This window comes from Chamaea fasciata, unplaced genomic scaffold (assembly GCF_029207755.1).
Source record: "Chamaea fasciata isolate MVZ Bird 193981 ecotype frontalis unplaced genomic scaffold, bChaFas1.0.hap1 SCAF_17, whole genome shotgun sequence".
Taxonomy (NCBI): Eukaryota; Metazoa; Chordata; class Aves; order Passeriformes; family Sylviidae; genus Chamaea; species Chamaea fasciata.
Window position 1 is genome coordinate 1031600 of NW_027094102.1, and position 21946 is coordinate 1053545.

The 21946-nt window shown below is 49.8% G+C and overlaps 2 protein-coding genes across 6 annotated transcripts in view; one reads left to right on the forward strand and one right to left on the reverse strand.

Annotated features, from left to right (window-relative positions):
* The window catches only part of PTPN1 (protein tyrosine phosphatase non-receptor type 1), a 32297-nt gene extending 18622 nt beyond the window's left edge, over positions 1-13675 (forward strand). The window contains exons 2-9 of one of the 2 annotated variants that reach the window (XM_066199275.1): positions 1941-2031; positions 3097-3197; positions 4424-4522; positions 5963-6100; positions 6548-6757; positions 8043-8204; positions 8837-9072; positions 10525-13675. In XM_066199275.1, coding sequence (XP_066055372.1) covers positions 1941-2031; positions 3097-3197; positions 4424-4522; positions 5963-6100; positions 6548-6757; positions 8043-8204; positions 8837-9072; positions 10525-10729 — 1242 coding nt within the window. In that variant the 3' untranslated portion in view covers positions 10730-13675. Of the gene's footprint in view, positions 1-1940; positions 2032-2406; positions 2443-3096; positions 3198-4423; positions 4523-5962; positions 6101-6547; positions 6758-8042; positions 8205-8836; positions 9073-10524 lie in introns of those variants that run through there. The other variant, XM_066199277.1, reaches the window with a different exon arrangement.
* Positions 13676-14148: 473 nt separating this feature from the next.
* RIPOR3 (RIPOR family member 3) overlaps positions 14149-21946 on the reverse strand; it is a 41306-nt gene continuing 33508 nt past the window's right edge. For all 4 annotated transcript variants that reach the window (XM_066199271.1, XM_066199272.1, XM_066199273.1 and 1 more), the window contains 10 exons: positions 21137-21694; positions 19853-19989; positions 19478-19610; positions 18930-19038; positions 17692-17856; positions 17375-17533; positions 16403-16605; positions 16083-16166; positions 15851-15941; positions 14149-15078 (listed from right to left, as the gene is read on the reverse strand). In XM_066199271.1, the coding sequence (XP_066055368.1) occupies positions 14981-15078; positions 15851-15941; positions 16083-16166; positions 16403-16605; positions 17375-17533; positions 17692-17856; positions 18930-19038; positions 19478-19610; positions 19853-19989; positions 21137-21694 (1737 nt within the window). In that variant the 3' untranslated portion in view covers positions 14149-14980. The remainder of the gene's footprint in view (positions 15079-15850; positions 15942-16082; positions 16167-16402; positions 16606-17374; positions 17534-17691; positions 17857-18929; positions 19039-19477; positions 19611-19852; positions 19990-21136; positions 21695-21946) is intronic.

Consider the following 21946-nt stretch of genomic DNA (forward strand, 5'->3'; position numbering starts at 1 on the left):
TGTTCTAGCAACTTCTGTATCCCAAAAAAAACCAACCCCGACCAAAACTCCAAACCACTTTCCTGCCCCATTGCTGGGGAGAGGATGCCCTGTGTGATGTCCAGGCGTGCCTGCTCTCCAGGATTTTCTGTTTCACCCTGTTCACCACACTCAGCAGTGAAGTGCTGGGTGCTGGCTGGGTTTTCACACGAGGCAGCAGCTTGCCTCTTGCCATATCTCAATCCCTCTTTTGTTACCATCCCACCCCCACCCCGTGGTTTTTCCTGTTTCTTGAAACATGCTCCAGGAATACACTGCTGTTTTTAAATAGTCTGCTGAAGGCACACGAGTGGCTTCTTTCTTTCCATTTTCTCTGTGCCTGTGGGAGTTCAGCATCTCCTAGAAGTCCATTATTCTCCCAAGTACCTTCAGGCGCTGTGGTATCTTGAGAAAGATCTGATATTTGCTGGTGAGGTAATAGCCAGCTCTCTATTCCCTGCACAATAAATTGCCGCTTTCAGTTCCTGAAACACTTGATGTTGGTGTTTGAATCTGTGGAACTCCTGGGGACTGGCAGTAGTTTGTGTGTGCACGGTCATGTGGGTGCTTCAGTGGAATATTTTTGTATTAGAGTTCCTTTGTTTAATTCCATTTCTGTGAAGAAGCACTTGATCCATTTAGTTTTAAAAGAGGGGACAGTTTTTTTCAAGTCTGTTAGTGCTGTGAAATGAAACTGTGTATTAGTGCTGCTGCTAACACAGCCCGGTATTTACAGAAAAATTCCTCAGGGATCTTGGTTTGCTTTGCATTTTGATGCTTTTATAATATGAATCCGAAGTGGGGGGAGCTGTGGTGGTTTTGGGTGTTAGGGATTTTCAACACACGTTTGGGAAATGTGGTTACTGATCTCGGAAACCATTTTTCCCAGTTCCCTGTTTGGTTTTTTTTTTTTTTTTTTTTTTTTTCCCTCCTGTTAATGCTGTACAATGTGTACAGAAGAATTAATCCCTGTAAAGTACAAAGTCACCAACCTAGTGTCAGAGACAAATCTCTGAAAACTCCCATTTTAGCCGCCTCATGTTTGGGATATTAGACTGTGGCAGTCCAGATCATATTCTCCAGACTGCATTCTTCATAAGCAGAAATACTGGAAGCCATGTGTTCAGTTATAAAAAGCTGGCAGCTGATGTCAGCCCTTATTTCAGTTTTGGAATACTGTGCTAATTTTGGGCAGGTTTATGTAAATCAGAACTCTCCTCCTGACATGTAGCATTCAGGGTAAATTGGTACATACCTGAATAATGCAGCAGAAGAGACAAACAGGTCATGTGCTGCAGTGGATGGCCCACTTGAAAAAATCTTGAGCGTTGTACATGATTCTTTATATGCAGAGCTGTGCTTGCACAGTATTTATTTCCAATGGGAAATTCTGTTTCAGCAAATCGGGACTAATGTCCAAGGACAGCAGAATTCTTTTTATTTTGCCTTCTGAAATTGTCTCAGATATCTGAGCTGTTACACACAGCTGAAAAAACCTAACTGAGAGAACCCTGGTGATTCGTTTGAGATGCTCCATGCTTTTCTATCACTCTGAATGTTTTCACTGCTGCTCAGTCAGAAGCAGGGTTGATATTTTCACTGATGCTGCAAACAAGGGCTTAAAGCAGTTTATGTGGGAGTGCTTTGGGGCAGAGAACCCTGCTCCTTCAGGAGCTGAAAGGCATAATGTCTGCTGGATGTTGTGCTGCTTTATTATGCAAACTAATAGTGTTTTAATAAATAATGTTAGTGTTGTACTCTGAGAAATTTAAACTCGATTCTTAATTTGAGGCCCAAAGTGCTTTCTGTCCAGAATTCCCTCACGTGAGGATGTGAAGTCAAATGGGTATTTGTCTTAAAATAGCTAATGGTTTGAATATAGATGGATTCATACCTAACAGGGTTTTTTTCTTTTGTTTCAGGACATCAGGCATGAAGCCAGTGATTTTCCATGTAAAGTGGCCAAACATCCCAGAAACAAAAATAGAAATAGGTACAGAGATGTCAGCCCCTGTAAGTACACTTGCTTTTCCATTGTTTGTAAAACTGTTGGCCTCTAATGACTTCTCACAGCTAAAAGTCCTTTGTAAGGGCAGCATTCTGTTAGGTGGGTAAGCATCCAAGACAACTGTCTTTTTTATTATATTTATTGATTTGTGAGATTGCTGTCACGGGATGCTTTTATATCCATAGAGTTACACTAGAGCAGCATGCAGCAGAGTCTGTATTTGTGGGCAGAAATCTGAACAAAGAAACTTGCTTTACCTTTGAGTTCTTCTGCTAGAAAAGCATTTCTAAACTTGCAGGGGTGGTTTCTGTGCAGTTCTCACCTAGAAGAGCTTCCTGCCAGGCAACACAGAGGATCTGGTCAGATATAATATTTAAAGGATTTGGTCAGATACAATATTTAAAGGATCTGGTCAGGTATGATATTTAAAGGATCTGGTCAGATACAGTATTTAATGGTTCTGATCTGATATAAAATGTGTGTATTGAGGTTTTTTTAGTTGGTGGTTTGGTTTCTTTAGTCCCAAGTTGAGCAAGTGACTAACAAAAGATCAAATAATTTTAATTTGAAATAATTTCTTGAATTTGGTAATTTTTTTCTGCACATGAAAGGGTGGTTGGGTTGGGTACAGCAGCTAAATGTCAGTAAGAATGAAAGGTCTCTGTCCTGTTTGCTCAATATATGTTTAGACAAACCTTTTACAACCTTGAACAAGCTCTATTTGAATGTTTAAGCTGGAAAGATAAGGAGTTGTGTAATTAGATTTATTTCAAACCAGCACCTTGATAACTGCATAAATAGGTCAGTGTGATCTGGTTTGCAGATTGCAGTGGGGATTATTTCAGGTGCAAACGCTTCCCCCTTGTAGTCCTTGGGAGGTGAGGTGTGAGCTGTGCTCAGCTCTGCTGCTCCTGCAGCCCCTGTGCTGTGCCCAGAGTCCCCAGGAGCTGTGTCCTGGCTGGGACTGAGCTTTTCCTTCCTCAGGACACCTCAGCTGCTTGCCCCACCATCTAATGAGGCTTGTGCTGTGTTCTGTGTTCATTAACCAGTGTTTTCTAATTGTGCTGCAGTTGATCACAGTCGAATTAAGCTAAACCAGGGTGACAATGACTATATCAATGCTAGTTTGATAAAAATGGAAGAGGCCCAAAGGAGCTACATCCTTACCCAGGTAATTGCTGGCAGTGGATAATAAAAATCCTACGGTGGCTGGAGTTGTTTTTCGTGGGTTTTCTGTTTGTTTTCTGTATTGTAAAGCTACTTAAGTGCATGGGAACATCTGTGTGTGTGTAAAAGTCACTGCTCTTCCCTGACTCTGCCAATTCCACACCTATCTGTATAACAAATTTAAAAGTACCCACATACCCTGTTGTCTTATTCTGAGAGCCAGCAACTGTGCCAGGCCTCTTGTTTGTTCTAAGTGCTCACTTCCCTGGGACTGTCCCGATCTCTAATCTTGGCTTTTTTTTTTTTACCCCTTCCTCCCATGCTTTAGATAAAGGTAGACTGGGATTAATATTTTCAAGTGACAGCTCTTCCTTCCTGTTTCTAAAGAATAAAGATAAACCTTCTCAGGAAGAAATGGGCAGAGCAGTGTGCAATTGCCCTTGTCAGGACAGGGGGGGGTTGATCTCAGGGGTGAACTCTGTGTGGAATAGTCAAACGTGCAGCTGACTGATACTGCTTACTGTGCTGAGCCAAATTTAATGGCTTTGGGTGGCTTCATTTAAATCCAGTCATTCTTTCTGAGGACCTGCTGCTCTCTTTGAGCACAGGAGTGGATCATACCCAAGCTTCAGAGCAATGGTTTCAGAGTGGAAAATAGCAAAGGAACATAGCAGAAATGGGAGGTTAGAAGGAAATCTACTTTGGGAATAGATAGTCTTTAAAAGGAGTCACCATTTCATTCTGTCCCAAAGTAAATCTGTGAAGATTCTGGAAAACCATGTGGTTTGATACTGTGGTTTGCATCCTTTCAGTCCTTTGGATGTTTATCATTTAGCCAAGTAATTTTCAAGTTTCATGGATAGGGATGAGGGACAGCAGGGTAGTTAGACACAGATGTTATTTTTGCTTTTAGTCACTGGGGTTTATTTCCCCATGACCTTTGTATACCTTTCCAAAGAAAATGCAGCATTTTTCACTCCCAGTTCTGCTCTCACAAACGAGGACTGTGTCTCTCTTCCTCTAATGTATGGGGGGAAAAGGTTAACCATGCTTTCATGGGTAAATTCATAACATGGAACTTAAAGCTCTCTCACTGCATTTTTTTTTACGGTTTTAAATGAGAAGTTGCTTGTTGCTTGTTTGAATCTATTGCCTTGTGCAGGGACTGGGGAAGAATGCACTGACATTTACAGAAAATAATGCTTATTTCTGGGGATTCTGTCTCTGCAGGGACCTTTGCCAAATACTTGTGGTCACTTTTGGGAGATGGTTTGGGAACAGAAAAGCCGTGGTGTTGTCATGTTGAACAGAGTGATGGAAAAGGGATCTGTAAGTACTCACCCAGTTCTGGCTATGTGTTCATCTCATTTATGGTTTCCTGTAATAAAAAACCCAAGTAAAACCAACCCAAAGAATGGGATGGGATGCCTGCAAGTAGTTTTGTCAAAGAAATTGTGCCTGGAATGGAATACCTGGTGTACTGACCTTGCTGCAGTCAGAAAATCACTCGGTTTGTAATTGTAGGTCCTAACTTCTCCTGAATTTGGCTGAAATAAAACACAAACACGAGTCCACACAAATGGAGGTGTCTGCTGCTAACCAAGGGGTCTGGAGCTGTTGTCAGTGTGCACAGATTGCCCCTCTCAGGGCTCTGCAGTGGAGAGAGGAGCTCTGGGGCTCCAGCTTTCCATCACACACTGAGCTCTGACCATGCAGTGGCCCCCCAAGGCACACTGTCCCCTCCAGGGTCACTGCTGCACAGAATAAAGTGTAATAATGTATAAAGACACTTTGGAGGAGGGCACTGAGCGTGTTGGGTATCCACCAGTGATAACTGGGTGGTACATGCTTTTGCATCATCAGGAAAACATTCCCAATAATCAGGAAAATTCTTGGGCAATGAGCTGTGTTTTAATAAACTGCAGTCTGGGTTTTTCTCTGTTTTGCTGGGTTTTGTACTACAAGTGAAGTTTAATCTTCAAAAGAGATGCAGTAACCGTATTTTTCAATAGTTTCTTCCTTTCCAACCCTCTCTGCACTGCTGTAGTTTTGAACAAAACAAATTACTGTGATCCCTTAGGGCAGTGCTTACACTGCTCAGCAAACAGCAGTGGGAGACTCAGAGTGGAGCACAACAAAATATTGTTTGCAGACACGTTGGTGGAGAAATTAGACACAAAGGCAATTGCTGTAACTTTAACATTAATACAAATCCCCCCAAAAAAGTGCAGAGAATTCTAACTGCATTCTACACCCTGATAAACAAGAGGATGTACTTTCAAAATAAACTAGAATTAGTCTGAGCAAAACCACTGTTAGTCTACCGATGAAGAAAATGCTGAAGGGGTTTTCTGTTTATTAAAATGCTGTCAGAAATCATCTTAGTCTTGAGTGTGCCCTTGGTTCAGCATCGTTCTTCCACTTTTGGCTTGGCCACGTTGTTTACCCTTTAACAGAAGAGGTCTGAGCCACGTGCAGAGCCCCAGAGAGGGAAGGGTCAGGTGTGGATCCCAATCCCAGGGCAGAGGGAGGAGGAGCCAGTTCTCCCAGGCCAATTCTCCCCGCATTTCATTGTCAGAAGCTCGGGTGCAGACTTTCCTTTTTGTGCTGCTGACGAGTATTTTAGTTCCTTCAGAATGTGCTGCTCTCCTATTTGGTTGGCTCATTAAAGTCCCTGGCGTGCAGCAGTCTCTGGGAGACCTTAATAAAAAAATTGCAATTCAGTCAGAAGTGGGTAATGACATTTCGATGTCTCCTGCTTGGTTTTAGATAAAGTGTGCACAGTACTGGCCACGGAAGGAGGAGAAGGAAATGTTTTTTGAAGATACAAACTTGAAACTAACGTTGATATCTGAAGATATAAAATCCTACTACACAGTACGACAGCTGGAATTGGAAAACCTGACCGTGAGTACCAGATCTCATCCAGTCCCAGTCCTTGTTCTCCATGGGGTGCAATTCATCTCCTCACCAACAAGGGCTTGAAATTGGTGGTCGTGAATTGTCCTGGATTTGATGATGCTGCCTGGGATGTCATGGAAATTAAACTCTTGGATATTTTTGGGATGTACCTGAGGACCCTCCAGGCAATTTCATGTCCCAGCCATACCCAGAGTGACAGAAGCTTTTGAGCTGTACTGAAATAACTAAGCTCTAAATAAGCAAATTTACTTACCCAATTCCTTTTGCTCCCAGAGGAGACCTTCACAGCAAGAGACCACTCCTTGTTTGTAATTAGTTTCTTGGCTGTGCGGCTACAAGAGCTCCCTCAGACTGGTGAAACCTTGTCCTTGGAATTGAAATCACTCCGAGTGGCGTACCCAAACTAAAAGAGTTCCCACCTTGTTTTTGCAGAGCCAGGAAACTCGAGAGATTCTGCACTTTCACTACACCACCTGGCCAGACTTTGGCGTGCCCGAGTCGCCGGCGTCGTTCCTGAATTTCCTGTTCAAGGTGCGGGAGTCGGGCTCTCTGAGCCCCGGGCACGGCCCAGTCGTGGTGCACTGCAGCGCCGGCATCGGGAGGTCGGGCACCTTCTGCCTGGTGGACACCTGTCTGCTGCTGGTAAGGGCCACTGCTGCACCCCACACACACAGAAAGGGTTTTCCTGTCGCCTCGATCTTTGTCAGCCTTCTGACGTTTGGAGTTTTTTTGCAGTTTTCATGTAAGCAAAAGTGAGGTTATTATAACTGCCCTTCGTGTTGATCATTCCTCTCTTGAAGAGGAACAGTTGTTGGGCTTCTAGTTTAACCAGTGTGGTTGGAGAAGTGGCAATCTCATCCTCTAGTCCATGGTCATTGTCCAAAATCTGTATAAACCTGAGTAAAAAAAAATGAACTTCCCTCTTTTTGCCCTGACAGCTTGACTGTGTGCGTGTCGTTCGTTCGTGTCCTATAGCGACATTTTCCATGTAGGGAAGAGTTTAAGACTCACCCCTTAAGGTAACACAGAAACTTCCTGCCATGGGTTGAAAACAGTATCTCCCTGCTAGGACTTCAAAATTCTCTGGTAAGGACAGAGACCTATGGGGAGGCAAGGTTTGGATTGACATGCAGGTCTGACCACTGAGAATTCCATCCCCTCCTGACAGGGATTGGCTCAGTGTCAAAAAATAACATCTATTGCACCGTGTCACCATTTGTCCAACCCTGTATCTCTCTCTTTTGGCTGCGAGCCAGATTGTCCCCTCTAGAACATGGAGTATTTAGGAAGAAACACAAAAGGAAGTAAAGGCTTTTTGGAGTGTTTTAGCAAGGTGTCAGAGGTTTCTCAGACACCTGTGCCAGGCTTATCATTTGTTTTCTGTTACATTTGTTATTTTGTTATTAAACCTTTTGCTTCACCAAACACCTCTGAAGAGCAGTCTTGTTAATTAATTTTAGCCACTTCTCTGCCAAGGCTGGAGCCTCAGAGGTTGATACATTAGCACACTCTGGCCACCTGCTAACCTGTATCACACCGGCTCTGCTGCACTGGGGAGCTTTGGTGGAGCCTTAAAGGAGCTGGGAAGGGTTCCCTGTGGGTTGCCATTGTTTTACTCTGCTCTTTTGGGAGTGTATTCCCAGGCAGGTCTTGTTTCTCAGAGTCCATTTTGAGTCTGGGGAAGAGAAGTCTCCAGTTTTCAGAGTGATTCACAAAGACAGGCTTTGCCTTCAGGGAAAGCAGCATTTTTGAGGCCCAGTGTTTTCCCCTCTGTGTTTTTGGAGACCCAGTAACGAGCTGCTGATACCAATTGTGTGTGAGTTCCTTCTCTCTGTAATGTGGAGGGTGGTATGAAGGCTCCACCACAAAATGAGTCACTAGTGAAGCTCATCAGAGCAGAAAACACGTTCCACATTTTCGTCTGCAGATGGACAAACGGAAAGATCCTTCTTCCGTGGACGTCAAGCAGGTTCTCCTGGAGATGAGGAAGTACAGGATGGGGCTCATCCAGACTGCAGACCAGCTCCGCTTCTCCTACTTGGCTGTCATTGAAGGGGCCAAATTCATCATGGGAGATGCTTCAGTGCAAGTGAGTGCTCCTGGCAGCTCCCAGGGAACTGCAGCAAGTGGGTGGGAGGAACAGGATGGAAAGAAGCTTCAAATTTGGTGCTTGCTTCAGCTTCAGCACATGTTTATATTGTGGGGTTTTTAGGTACAGTGCTTTACAATCTGTCACGGCCTCAAGTGCTGTATTATATTATATTTATTTCCAAAAGTACCTGTTGTGTAGCAGGTGCCCCCTGTGCTTTCCTGCACAGTGGCTGGGGTGGAGCTGCTGCATCAGCCTCCCCTGGCATTTCAGACAGTACAAGTTTTCTATAATGCCTGTAGTTTAAGTGTCATGATTAAATTCATCAGGGTTTTTTTTATGGTAAGCAGAACTCTAGCAAAATAGATTTTATTTTGTGCTGCTTAAGTTTTTTAGAAGCAGATTGGAATTTCTTGCTTTTATGGCCAATATGTTTTTTTGTGTAGTGGATATAGCTTGAGCTTGGAGTTCTTGTGCCTGTTTTTTCTTTCTTTTTTTTTTCAATGCAATTGAAGAACCACTTTAAGAGTTAACTAAAAGGTAGAGTGTAAAGATTCTGCCATGGTAAAGTTTAAAGTTAGAGCAGCTTACATAAAAGAGAAAAGCCTAACGGGACTTGTCCTTCCCTGAAGGAGCAGTGGAAAGAGCTCTCCAACGAGGACCTGGAGCCTCCCCCTGAGCACACGCCCCCACCGCCCCGGCCCCCGAAGAGAACCTCGGAGCTGCACAACGGGAGGATGCACGAGCACCCCGAGTTCTCCCCCAAGCACCAGGCAGTGGAGGAGGAGCTCAGGGCCTCGGTCAGCAGCGTGGAGGAGGCGGCTCCCGACGGGAGAGCACGGCCAGCTCCGCCCCCGAGCACAGACAGGTAAAGCTCCAACTGCCCCCCCGAGCACAGACAGGTAAAGCTCTAACTGCCCCTGAGCCCTGGGCACAGACAGGTAAAGCTCCAACTGCCCCCCCGAGCACAGACAGGTAAAGCTCTAACTGCCCCTGAGCCCTGAGCACAGACAGGTAAAGCTCCAACTGCCCCTGAGCCCTGGGGACAGACAGGTAAAGCTCCAACTGCCCCTGAGCCCTGGGGACAGACAGGTAAAGCTCCAACTGCCCCTGAGCCCTGGGGACAGACAGGTAAAGCTCTAACTGCCCCCCCTGAGCACAGACAGGTAAAGCTCTAACTGCCCCTGAGCCCTGGGCACAGACGGGTAAAGCTCCAACTGCCCCTGAGCCCTGGGGACAGACAGGTAAAGCTCCAACTGCCCCTGAGCCCTGGGGACAGACAGGTAAAGCTCCAACTGCCCCTGAGCCCTGGGGACAGACAGGTAAAGCTCTAACTGCCCCTGAGCCCTGGGCACAGACGGGTAAAGCTCCAACTGCCCCTGAGCCCTGGGGACAGACAGGTAAAGCTCCAACTGCCCCTGAGCCCTGAGCACAGACAGGTAAAGCTCCAACTGCCCCCCCGAGCACAGACAGGTAAAGCTCCAACTGCCCACCCTGAGCACAGACAGGTAAAGCTCCAACTGCCCCCCCTGAGCACAGACAGGTAAAGCTCCAACTGCCCCCCCTGAGCATAGACAGGTAAAGCTCTAACTGCCCCTGAGCCCTGGGCACAGACGGGTAAAGCTCCAACTGCCCCTGAGCCCTGAGCACAGACAGGTAAAGCTCTAACTGCCCCCCCTGAGCATAGACAGGTAAAGCTCTAACTGCCCCTGAGCCCTGGGCACAGACAGGTAAAGCTCCAACTGCCCCTGAGCCCTGAGCACAGACAGGTAAAGCTCCAACTGCCCCCCCTGAGCACAGACAGGTAAATCCCTCACTGCTCCCCCAGAGCACAGACAGGTGCAGCCCTCACTGCTCCTGGGCTCTGGGGATGACCGAGGGGAGGAGATGCTCAGTTCCACCCTGGGATGCTCTTTGGGGCTTCGGGCTGAGGGAGCAGCCACATTCCATCCCTGTCTGGCCTTCTGGGCAGGTGTTTGAGTTTAGAGCTCTGGTGTTCCCCTGAGCTGGCTGGGTGTGAGCGGGGTTGGTTCACTGCCTGTCTTGGTGCAGGTTTGTGATGAGCAATGAGAGCAGGTGGTGGTTAAAGCTCATTCTTTAGGGGGCACAGAATCCTCCCAAGCTCTTCCTAAACCTCTGCTGAGCAGTCAGATGTGTCCTAGCTGCAGACAGGCTGTGCTTCGGTGGCTGCTGCACAGCTCCGAGAGATTCCCAGCTCTGCGGTGTCCTGGGAGCAGCTGCACGGCTTCTCTCCTCCATGGCCAATCCCCCGTGGAACGTCCATTCCTCCCCCCCTGACCGTCCCTCCCTCTGTCCCCAGCACTAGTCACGACACTGAACCCCGGAGGAGAACTGTTGGGGACAACGCGCGGCTCTCGCCCCGCAAGGACGAGTCCCCGAAGGAGAACCCCGAGGAGGAGGAGGAGAACGTGGTGACCACCTGGAAGCCCTTCCTAGTGAATATCTGCATGTTCACTTTCCTCACGGCAGGAGCTTATCTCTGCTACAGGGTGTGTTTCCACTGACCCGTGGGCCCGAGGCGCCGCGGCAGCGCCGCTGCCGGCCCGCGCTCGGCTCCTCGGGGCCCCTCCAGGCAGGGCAGCCTTGGCTCACAGCAGGTAGATTTAGGGGGGAAAGGCCAGAACTTTGGGTAGGGCTTAATGAGAGAATCGATGCACTAGGGTTTTTATCCAGCCCTGTGGTCCCAAGAACATAGTATTTGTAATCTCAGGGCCTTGAAATATTCAGGAGTAAGCAGAGAAAATGCCAAATAGTCTGTTTTCCTTTTTTTTGTTGTTTTCCTTTTTTTTTTTTTTAAACTGAATAATAGAATTACAACACATTGTTGTTTTTAGCCTTTTTTAAAAAGCCAGTTCATTTTCTTTTGTTTCAGAAAAACTAGGCACAAGTGAAACTTGCTTGTACTCTCCAAGTGTTGTAACCAAATACATGACTTACATTGACAAGTTCCCAAAAAAAAAGAAAAAGAAACCCACATACCTGAAGAATGTAAACTTTTGGAAGGGGAGGTGTGTTTGTGGTTGGTTTTTGGTTTGGTTTTTTTTGTCTTTTTTTTTTTAAACTTGCTTCATCTTTAAAGACTGAGTTGTGGGCAGTGCCTGTGGTATTGATATATTTAATCTTGGCATAACCGTTCTTAAAGAGCTGATTGTTTTACTTGTGTTGATAGAACCAGGCTTCTGCATTTGCTCAGGGTATCCCAACATGTCCAGCTCTTGGATTGTTTTTTTCCTTTTTTTTTTTTTCCCCTTTACTAAGTGTATCTCCTCATTGACTTTTGTTGCACTCTACTTGCACATATGCCTCTTTACATTGCACCATCCTTTCTAAAGCTGTTTTTACTTTTATATTCTGGGTTGGGAGAGGTCGAGGGGAGGGAGAGAAACAGGAAGGGAAATTCAACCAAACCATGTCCACCAGCAGTGGGGCCGTGCCCGTGGAAGGACCAGTCCTTAAACCTCAGCATTTGGAATGTAAAATGCAGTTTCGCTCTGCAGCTGCTCCCTCGGGCCCTGCTGAGGGAGATCCAGAGCAATCCCTGCTGGGGCAGCTCCCCCGAGCCAGGAACAGGCCAGCAGGAGCCTGGGCTCCGAGCAAAGCCCTTGCGATGTTTGTTCAGGCCCTGGTGATGGCAGCGTTGGTGTGTCCTGCTGTGCTCACAGCAGAGCTCCCAGCCCTGGCTCGGGCTCCCACAGCGCCAGGGCTCAGGGGGTGAGGTGCTGCTGAGGGATGCTGGGCTCTGTGGGGAGGACTGACACTGGAAGGCAGCATTGCACCAGTGCTGTTCCTCGGGGTAATAACCAAATTATTCACAGTTTAAAACAATAACAGCAAAGGTTGCTTTGCTTGTGTCGCGGTGCAGAGGGCAGGAGCAAACTCACTCTTGGGAGCTGTAGTGGTTGAACCTGCCCCGTGACAGCTGCCCTGCAGCAGTGTTACTGATTTGTTTTATTTCTAAAGTCTTTCTGGATTTATAGCACTTAACCACCCTGAGTGCAGCCCTGGCTGTGGGGGAGCCCAGGGGAGCCCCTCCACTCCGTATTTATTTTTGCCAAGCTGGCTGTAGGTGTAGCTCTTCCTTCAGTGGGTGAGTAGGTGAAGGGGTGGGTGGGGGTGGGAGTGACTTCTGTTTTGTGTTTTGTTAAGCTTGCATCAAGGGCTTTTCAAGAGTACAATAATAAATCCTCAGGTAGTACTGGGACTCAATCCTTTACCTGTGAGACTGTTGGTCAGACCAGTACTTGAAAGGAGGAATGTTGTAATCAGTCAATATTTAGTTATATTATTGGAAACAGGAAAAAATGAGTATAGAAAAATGGTAATATATAATGGCTCATCTGTGTATTTAAGATACATTCTGTGATTGCTTTGTCCCCACTGTTCTCTGCAGCGTGGGCAGGACCCTGCCCTGAGGCACCATTTGTTCCCCTTTGTATTAAAGTGCATGTGAAGTCTGAAACACCACGTGCTTGAAAGGTGACAGAACTTATATTCCTGCTTCCTGATGTGCCCAAATGATATTTGCATGACCTGATCCTTAGTGGCTGTGGTTCAGAGGGTGTTGCTGAGTCTCTCTGTTCAGCACTGGACTGATTGGTGTTTATCAGAGCCCATGTACTCGCCTAATCCTTGGCATGACTTCCCGTGGGATCCCGTGTGCTCCGTGGTAGCATGTTCCTTTCAGCTGAGTGAGTGTAGTACAGACATTCCAGAGAGCTCAGGCAGCCCTGCCACCCCTCCCCTGGCCCTGGGACACCTGGGGAAAGAAACAAACCCAGCCCACCTCGGGCCACCTTCCCAAGAGGGACTATTTTAAATCTTAGGCACGGCAGGAAAACAAAGGATCCTTCCTTTGAATACGGAGTAACTCACCTGCAAATGATTCTACCCAAAGTTCCTGCAGGTGACAGAAGAGCTTTGAGCATCCTCCTGGTGCCTGCTTCTTCCCTGTGTGCCAGACCTGGCTCTGAGGCTGTGTGGGACACGGTGGCTGTGCCCAGAGCCCAGGGAGGCGTGGGCAGGGCTGGGAATCCTGAGCTGTGCCCATTTTGTTTGCTGTCCTGTACTGTCTGTGGTAGTTGGGGGGTGTATATACCGTAGCACAGTGGGGTGTTGGGTAACCTGTTCTTGGAAATGGACAAACATCCATGTTAGACTCGTTAGAAAGTTAGTGAGCTGCTCTGCTATCTGCCTTAAGCAAATATTTACTCATCAGGTCTTTCTTTTTTACAGATTGCCATAGAATAAACTTTTATAAAAAAAAATTATGTAAAAAAAACTCAACAAAAAAGCTGAATGTTTTGGTATAATACAGTTTCAGGTATCTTGTCTTTTGTGTAAGCCGCTGCTGGGCCTCCCAGGTTAGAGTACAACTGTACAGTTTTTCAATCTCCCATACAAGTTTTCAGTTCTCATTTTAGTTGTAACAATAAAACTCTTTTTTTAAAGAACTCAGTTGAAAGTGTGATTGCTTCTGGGCTGGATCCAGGGGCTCCTGCTTGACCCCTGTGCACATGAAGGGTGGGGAGGGTGGGTTTGTAAAGGGATTTAAATGTTACTGTTAAAACTTTCTGGAGGCAGAGCTCCAGTAAAAGAGTAGAGGATCCCCATCTCTGTCACCTCCCTTTCCCTGCTCTGGTTTTTCATGTTGAACAGTTAAATTTTAAGGTGAGAAGTGCAGGAGCTCAGGCACCCTGGTTGGTTTCTGCAGGAGCTGATGCTGCCCCCGTTTGCAGCCGCAGCCTGCACATCCTGCTGTTTGAATTCCACTACTTACCTTTGCTTTATATTTTTAAGGAAGCCTACAACTGGAGGAGAGAGTTCACCGAAGTGGAACAGATCAGGGCCTTGTCCTTTGGGGGTTTAGTGCCTCTTACCTGTCCCCAGGGCTGCCAGCGCAGCAGCAGGAAACACTCCTAGGAACTTGTCTCAAACGGTTTATTAGAACTTTAGAAAACAGTATGAAATCCAACAAATAAATACCAAATAGAAAAGTTTTATGTGTATATATATATATAAATATGTACACACAAGCCCAACCCTTTCAAGTATTGCACCTGAAGCCAGGCTGCTCCCCAGGGTCGCCCTGGCACCCAGGGCTGGGGGAAGAGGACAAGTCTTGCTCTAGGACTGAATTCAGAATTTTCAAAAAACAAAACCAGTCCCTCACTCAGTCAGACCTGGCAAATCCCCTGCAGCCAGGGACACACCTCCCTTCCAGAGCCTGGCAGGCCCTGCTGGACCTGGCCTGAGCTGCAACAAGTATAAAGAAGGTGACTTAGGGAGTACCAGGTTTCCTTCTGCAGCTGAATTGCCTGAGCAAAGGAATCCACCAAGAAATGGTGTTGGGTTTGTTCTACTGCCAGGGCAGTTGATGGACTGGGAGAGTGATCATTTCTCTCCTTGGGAAATGCCAAATGAATAAATCACTTCCTGGGAAAACAGATCACTCTGGACAGAGTTGGAGCTAACTCCAGCAAGATGGAGATTTCAACTCCAGTTAAGACCCGGATCCGCATTCTGAGAGATCCCAGTTTTCATTGTCCAGCACTGGGTGTTTCATCATGTGCTGAGTGGCTGAGAAAACACATTCCAGGCTGCATCCTGGAGATCACAGAGCATCCCCTGTGGAAATAAACCTGTCCTGGGGCAGCAGGGACAGAACAGAACAGAACAGGAGGAAAAACACAAAACCAAACCCTCAGGTACCCGTGTGGCTGTGAGGACAGTGGCATCCAGCTCCTCACATTCCACTGCTAAAACACTGTGATTTCAATCTCAGCCTCCTGAGCTGTTTCTCTGAGTTCACAGCAGATCCTGTCCATCTTCTCAAAGGCTTGTCTGCCCCGTTCCCCTGTGGAGAGAGAAAAGAGCGCCTGCTGAGGGACAGGCAGGAACACCCTGAGGAACCCTCTGGGACACGCCTGTCACAGCCTTGCTTGGAAGGAAGGACTCAAGAGTGACAAACACATCCCTCAGGGAATGGTTTTCCAAAACCAGCTAGAAGCCACCATGGAAAACCAGGCCTGCTGCAGCGATTTCCATGAGTAACAGTTTGGAGCAGCACAGCTGGAAAACGTGTCATGCACGTGAGCCTGAGTGTTCTGTGGGGCAAGGCTGGACATCCCCAGAGCTAAGCCTGGCTCAGAGTGGGCTTTGGAAGAGCAGAACAGGGAAATGCTTCTCTCCTGCGTGACCTGGCCGTGCTCTGGCTGCAGTCCAGCCGTGGAGCCCCCAGGAAAAGCACAAATACTGGGCAGCGGGAGCTGGGGAGCACTGATGTTTTATCAGGTCACCTCCACTGTCAATCCACTTGGATTCCAGTGAAGTAACAAGTAATGAACCAGCAGAAAACCATCAGTCCTTATCTGTGAGCTTTTCAAAAGGTTCAGTGGTTCCTAAAGCACTTAATCCTTCAGGATCATCTTGGTCTGGTTCTGTAAACTTCATCAGGGGCCCTTGGCTGTTATGTGTGATGCGAAGTTTATCTTCGTGGCATGAAACAGCTGCTCATGAAATATTTCCGTTGTCCAGGATGTGTTCGGGCTGAACTCGAGGCCCCTGCTGGTCCTGCACTGTTTCACATCACCCTTTCAGACCATTTGAAAGCTGCACAAAAGCCTTACCGAAGGACAGGGTGGTTTCCCTGGCTGCATTCCTGACTTCCTCTGTTTCAGACTGGCACAGGTGGGCGACCTGCTCAATGCTCTCCACAGCCTGTGGGGGGAAAGAAGAGCCTGGCTCAGCAGCTTTTCGGCAGCTCGGTGGGCATTTTCACAGAGCAAACACAGGCACACAACCCCGACATCCACCCTTGGGGCAGGCAGGCCCTGCAGCTGCAGGGCTGGGACTGCTCACCCTGAGGTTCTTCAGGGCCAGGCACGCAGCCTGCTGCAGCCTCGCATCACAGTCGGATAAAACATCAGTGTAGAACAGGACAGCCTGGATGAAAACAGGAAAATAAAAAGGAAAGTCAGACGCGTGATCAAGCGACCAAAGCCGAGTGGCAGGAGCGGTTTTACCCCCGTGAAACGGAGCAGGGCAGAGACAAATCCCCCAGCGCTGCTGCGTTTAGGGGCTCGTTGCCGGCTAGGACAAAGCGAGGAAAGCGGGGCACTTCTGGGGGAAGCTGCTGAGCTCCCGGTTGTCCCCGGGCTCCCCGCTGTCCCCCGACTCACCCGCGGCCGGAGGTCGCCGCAGCCGCCGGCCCGGGCCAGGCACGCCGTGGCCGCTTTGCTCACTCGGTGGTTCTCGTCCAGCTGCAGCAGCCCGAGCAGCCGCAGCGTCCGCGGCAGCGGCTGCAGCCGGCTCAGCCTCTTCCCCTTCAGCCTCTTCAGCGTCTTCAGCCTCCCGGGGCACTGCAGCTCCTCGATCAGCATCACTGCGGGGCAAGGACCGGCCTCAGCCGGGGACACAAACCGGGGACACGACACAGACCCCGGGGACACAGACCCCTCAGCCCAGTGCCTGCGGCTGCTCTCCCGGCCGGGAACAGCCCGAGCGGGGCGGGAGCAGAGCAGGACGAGCCCTCTGCCCACCCTGCCTTGTCCCCTGTCCTGTCACTGTCCCCGTGCCCGGCCTGGGACAGCAGAGCAATATCAGCCCCCTCCACTGGTCCTCTGCATCAGCACAGGCCTGGAGATGCAGCCAATACCAGCACTACATTTAAATATTTTCTAACACAGAGCAAGTTTTGAAGCACTTTGACATGTTGGACAGGACTCCAATGAGGCACTGGCTACCTCAGGCTACAAAATGCACCTCAGTAACCTCTGCAATTTTATTGCTCTTTTCTGTGCCTGAGTCCAGCTACAGCCGTGACCCCAAGCCACAGACTGCGCTCAGTCCTGGGGATCAGCTGGAGGCTGCTCCTTGCGTCTGCTGCAGCTCCGGAATATCCCAAACCCCTCGCTTTCCAGGGCACTTTAGATAAGCCCATCCTTCACAGGGGGTTTTTGTTTGCACAGGTTCAGATACGGGAGTCAAGCACGCTTTTCCTGTTCTGATTAAAACTCCGTGGTCATAAGGGGAATAAAAATGGAAACAAGCTGTCAGTGCACGGGCTGGGCCGTTTCCTGCCCTGGAGCTGGATCTGCAGCAGGAGCCTGGAGCGCAGCAGCCCCGCAGGAGCAGCCAAGCTCTGCCCTCACCTTCCTTAGCCAGCTTTGCCAGGTGTTTCTCCAGGCTGCCGACGTGGTGCCTCTCCAGGTAACGATAGAACTGGAACAAAGTCACCGGCTCCGTCTGCAGGTGTGGGGAGGGGAGGAGCCCATCACAGGTGAGGATCTGCTCCAGCAGCCTCTGCAGCACTGCGGGGACCAGGAGGGAGGAGGACAGACAGAAAACAGCCGGTTGGTGTTGTGGAAGCTGCTGGCAGCGAGTGAGAGGTTTGGGGTTTTTTAACTGCACAGGGACAGTTTTCAGCGCTGCGCTGAAATGAAATCAGCGTGGCCTGGTGCTCGTGTACCTGTCTCCAGGTGGCTGGGGTACTTCTCCTTCACTTTGAGCATCATTGTGTATTTCAGGGCGTGACGGAACCTTTCTGCTGAGGTCACCAAGATGCTGCTGCCAGGCTCTGCAAGATCACTCCAGATTTTCAGATATTGCTTCTTCTTTTTGGTCTTCTGAATAACTGAAACCCAACGTGTTAAAAAGTCAGCGAGCTCTGGCAGACCTGGGATTTCACGGGAGAAATCAGGCAGCAGATGGCCTGTCTGGACACGGGGCAGCAGGAAATCGTATTTGCCTTGGAGATGGTTTTGTTAAAAACGGGACATTTGCTGCCCAAATGTTCACACCTGCAAGCACTGATGATCTGAACTGCCACCAGCAGCTCTTCTGCCTCTCATTGTTCCCTTCACCCCAGCACCCGAGCCAGCTCCAGGAGAACATTATGGGAGTTTAAGGGGCTGTCCTGTCAGCCAAGGAGGTGCCACTGCCGAGGGTTTTGGGGATCCGGCCTCAAACCCTTCACAAGAGCAGGTGCAGCAATAAATACCCTGTGGTTCCTCACTGGGACCCTGCAGCCCTCACTTTCACCTCCAGGACACTGAGCTCCTGCATTTCTGACTCCCACGCTTCCCCTGTCGCACTGTGCCAGCCCCTTTGCAGCCCTGCTCCAGGGAACGGTTTATTCAGTTTATTCTCACACCCTCCAGGATAAAATCCGCCAGCAAATGCTTCCAACCAAAATTTTCATTCTTGCTGCTGTATTTACCAAGATGAGAACAAAAGCCTTCCCAAGCCTCCCATTGTGCTTTATCATTTTGTCGTGTCCAACAGCCCACGGAAGAATTCAGTGGTGGGAAGACCTGAGGTAGAATTCTGTGCGCACCAAACTGTTCTGGCGAGTGGGCACAGAATTTGGGCTGCTCCCTTACCAAGGAAAAGCACAGGTATAAAAGAGGATTCTATTAAGGCTGCTCTGACTGCAAACTCCACCATCCACAGCACCCCTGTTTAACACAGGCCAGTTCAGCTACTCTGAGACCGACTTCTCAATTTTTTCTCCTTCTGTATAGAAGAAAAAATGGACCAAAGAATGAGCCCTGTTTTTCCCAAGAATCCACTAAAAGAGCTGGTTTAATGGTGTCAGTGTTTGCAGGGGATGTAAATGAAACCCCAGGCTCTGGGGAGGCTGGAGCAGGCACACCAGGGGTGCAGCTCTGCCACCTCTGCACGCCTTGCAGCGAGGCAGGTACTCACTTTTGTCAACAGACAGATCCAGGACATCCCCCAGGACTCGCGTCTGCTCTGACACTTCCTCCAAAATGCTCTCCTGGACCACCCGGGCCACATTTGGCGTCCTCAGTTTCTGAAATGCAACAGACAGAACTCAGGAGCTGAAACAAGGGCAGGACCAAGCTCCAGATAAATGCGGATTTGTTCCTTAGAATCCAACTTTTCAGACAAGTGAGAAAACCAACCCTCACTGCTCTCAGAAGGCCCCTTGCCCATCAGACACAGCACCTGCTCCCTGCCGTAGCAGTTTTTCACTCATTAAACATTTCCCGAGCCAAGCCTGTGCATTTGCAGCCTGCTCTGGGCACCGAGGTGTTGCTTAGAGCAAAACCCAGAGGCTGAGAAGAGGCGGCAGAGTTGTGTGTGGACACACGTGTACTCTGCATTAATGCCCCCCGTTTCCATTCTGAGCCTCTCTGCTGTCATAAAGCAAACAAAACAAATCCAATCCTCCTGTCATCAGAACCAACAGTGCCAGCCAGCGCCCCGGAAAGCCCCAGGCTGCTCTGTACCTGCAGGAGACCTTTGCACAGCCTCAGGTGTGTTATCAGCAGCGTGTCCAGGTTGTCGTCCCCAGTGGTGACATCTTGTGCCTCTGCTCTCGTGTCACAGCTCAGGGACTGGAGCCCATTGCCATTGCACGTGCTGGAGACACCGGGGGAAAAGAGAGTTAGAAGTTAGAACTGAAGATTCTCGGCAGGGAGCTGCGAAGGAAACCAGGCGGCATTGAACAGAAAGCAGCATTTTCTTCAGTTGCATTTGTAACACTCTCTAAAGCCACGGGGGGACATTTCTGCCCTGGGTTTGACACCCCAGCTGTTTCCCAGCCCGGTGTGGCTGCTGTGGGCCCCCCTTTGGCTGTCCCCACCAGGAGCTGCAGCACAAACCTGACACTGCCCGTCCTGATGCTCCCAAACAAGGACAGCTCGTCGGCACTGCAGTCGGCGTTCAGGAAATCAAAACTCTCCAGCACTGTCTCCACCATTAAACTCTCCATGGAGGAATGCTTGTGAAGTGTCTTTAGCTGTTGGTGAAACGGGAGCAGAAATACTGTTGTTTGTGCTTGGCCAGCCATTTTGCAGCTGTTCTTTGCCGTAATAATAAATCACTTCGCTTTTTTTTGGTTTTACTCTTATCACCTCAGGGAAGCCTGCTCTTGGTGCAGCACTCTGACCTCTAAATAAGGTTGCTAATTAAATTCAAGACATGTTTCAATATTTCAATCTCTGTGGATCCCCCTGTATCTCCACGCCTGCTCAGGCTGGCGAGAGCTGATATTCTCGGCATCCTCTGTCACCAACAGAGTTTTCACTCATTCCATGTTTCAGAGCTCAAAGCACCAACCCTGGGGGCAGCACCCAAGAGCTCCATACCAGTGGTGAATTTCCTGGGGCCACCTCCTTTGTCCCCCTTGAAAAAGCTGCACTGAGGGTACTTGGTTTGGGTCCTAAACTCTGTTTTTCCAGGGGTTTCACTGGAGCAGGAGGCCAGGGCAGTTGTGTTATCACCAGTTCTGCCTCCAGCCTGGATCCTGTCCCCAGCCCTGGTGTTTCTGCTCCCAAACCTGCACTCCAGCCCCTCCTGCCCTTCCCCAGGACTTTTCCTGGGAGGAAAGGAGAGCGCCCAGCACAGTGACCTGGCAGGCAGCCCCGGGGACGGGTGGGGTTCGCTGGGCTGCTGGAGCCACCTCCAGCTACACCAGGCTGGAAAAACCCCCCAAGATTCGTGCAAGGCAAAGGCCGAGGGGCAGACACAGAGCCTGGGTTCTGCTCGACCCGGAGCTCCTTCCCTGGTTCCTTCGCCATTCCCAGTTCCATCCCTGGTTCCTTCCCCATCCCCGCTTTATTCCCGTTCCCTTCCCCATCCCCGCTTTATTGCCGTTCCCTTCCCCATCCCCGCTTTATTGCCGTTCCCTTCCCCATCCCCGCTTTATTCCCGTTCCCTCCCCGTTCCCTTCCCCATCCTCGCTTTATTCCCGTTCCCTCCCCGGTCCCTTCCCCATCCCCGCTTTATTCCCGGTCCCTCGCCCATCCCCGCCTGACCTCTGGCGGCCGAACTCCCGTGCTGGGGACGAGCCCCGGCCGCGGCTCGGGGCGAGCACAGCCGGGCACGGAGCTCAGCCGGGCTGCCGGAGGCCCCCGCCGCCCCCCGGCAGGGGATCGCGGCCGTACCTTCAGCTTCTCCCGCAGAGACGAGACCTGGCGCTCCAGTTTCTCCAGCTGGGCTCGCCCCTCCCGCCGGGATCTCAGCAGGTTGAACACCTCCTGCAGGCTCCTGTCCATGGACCTTGCCCGGGGCTCGTTCGCGGCGTTCCAGCTTTTCTGGCTGATGTTTTCCTGCTCTGCCAGACGGCGGTGCCGGGGCTGGCTGAAGGAGCCTCTGCCGTCCTTGTGGCCGCCGGGGAAGCTGGAGGGGCTGGGGAACCCATCCACGCACGGAGTCTTCCTCAGGATGTCCAGAGTGCTGTGAGCTGGCAGAGGGGGATGCTGCGGCTCCTCCGCTCCGCTCTCCTGGATTATCAGCAGCGCCCTGCGCTCCAGGGCCGGGCTTGTGCTCCGCGATTCCGCCCCTTTCTGATCCTCGGAGCTGAACGAGTCCCCCTCGCTGGTCTCCGCCGGGTTCTGGCCTTTGTTCCTCGCGGGGACATCGAAGTCGCAGGCGGCCAGGTAGCTGAGGATGCTGGGGGGCCGAGCGTCCTCCCCCGGGCTCTGCCTCTGCTGCAGGACGGACTGAAAAGGGATGCCCGGCTGAGATCCCACCCGGGACAGGGGACTCGCCTTCCCACCACAGCACCGACCCTCCCAGCTGCTGAGCAGAGTTCGGTTCAGGGTTTTAAACAACAACAAAGAAAAAGCTTTACAAAATCTAAAATAGAACTCAAAAGAAGAGGGGTTAAAAGAAAAAATTAACAAACCCCTGAAATAAAGTGCAAAGGCAGCAGAGGGCTGTTTTCACATTTCTGAGTGCTCCTGAACGGTCGG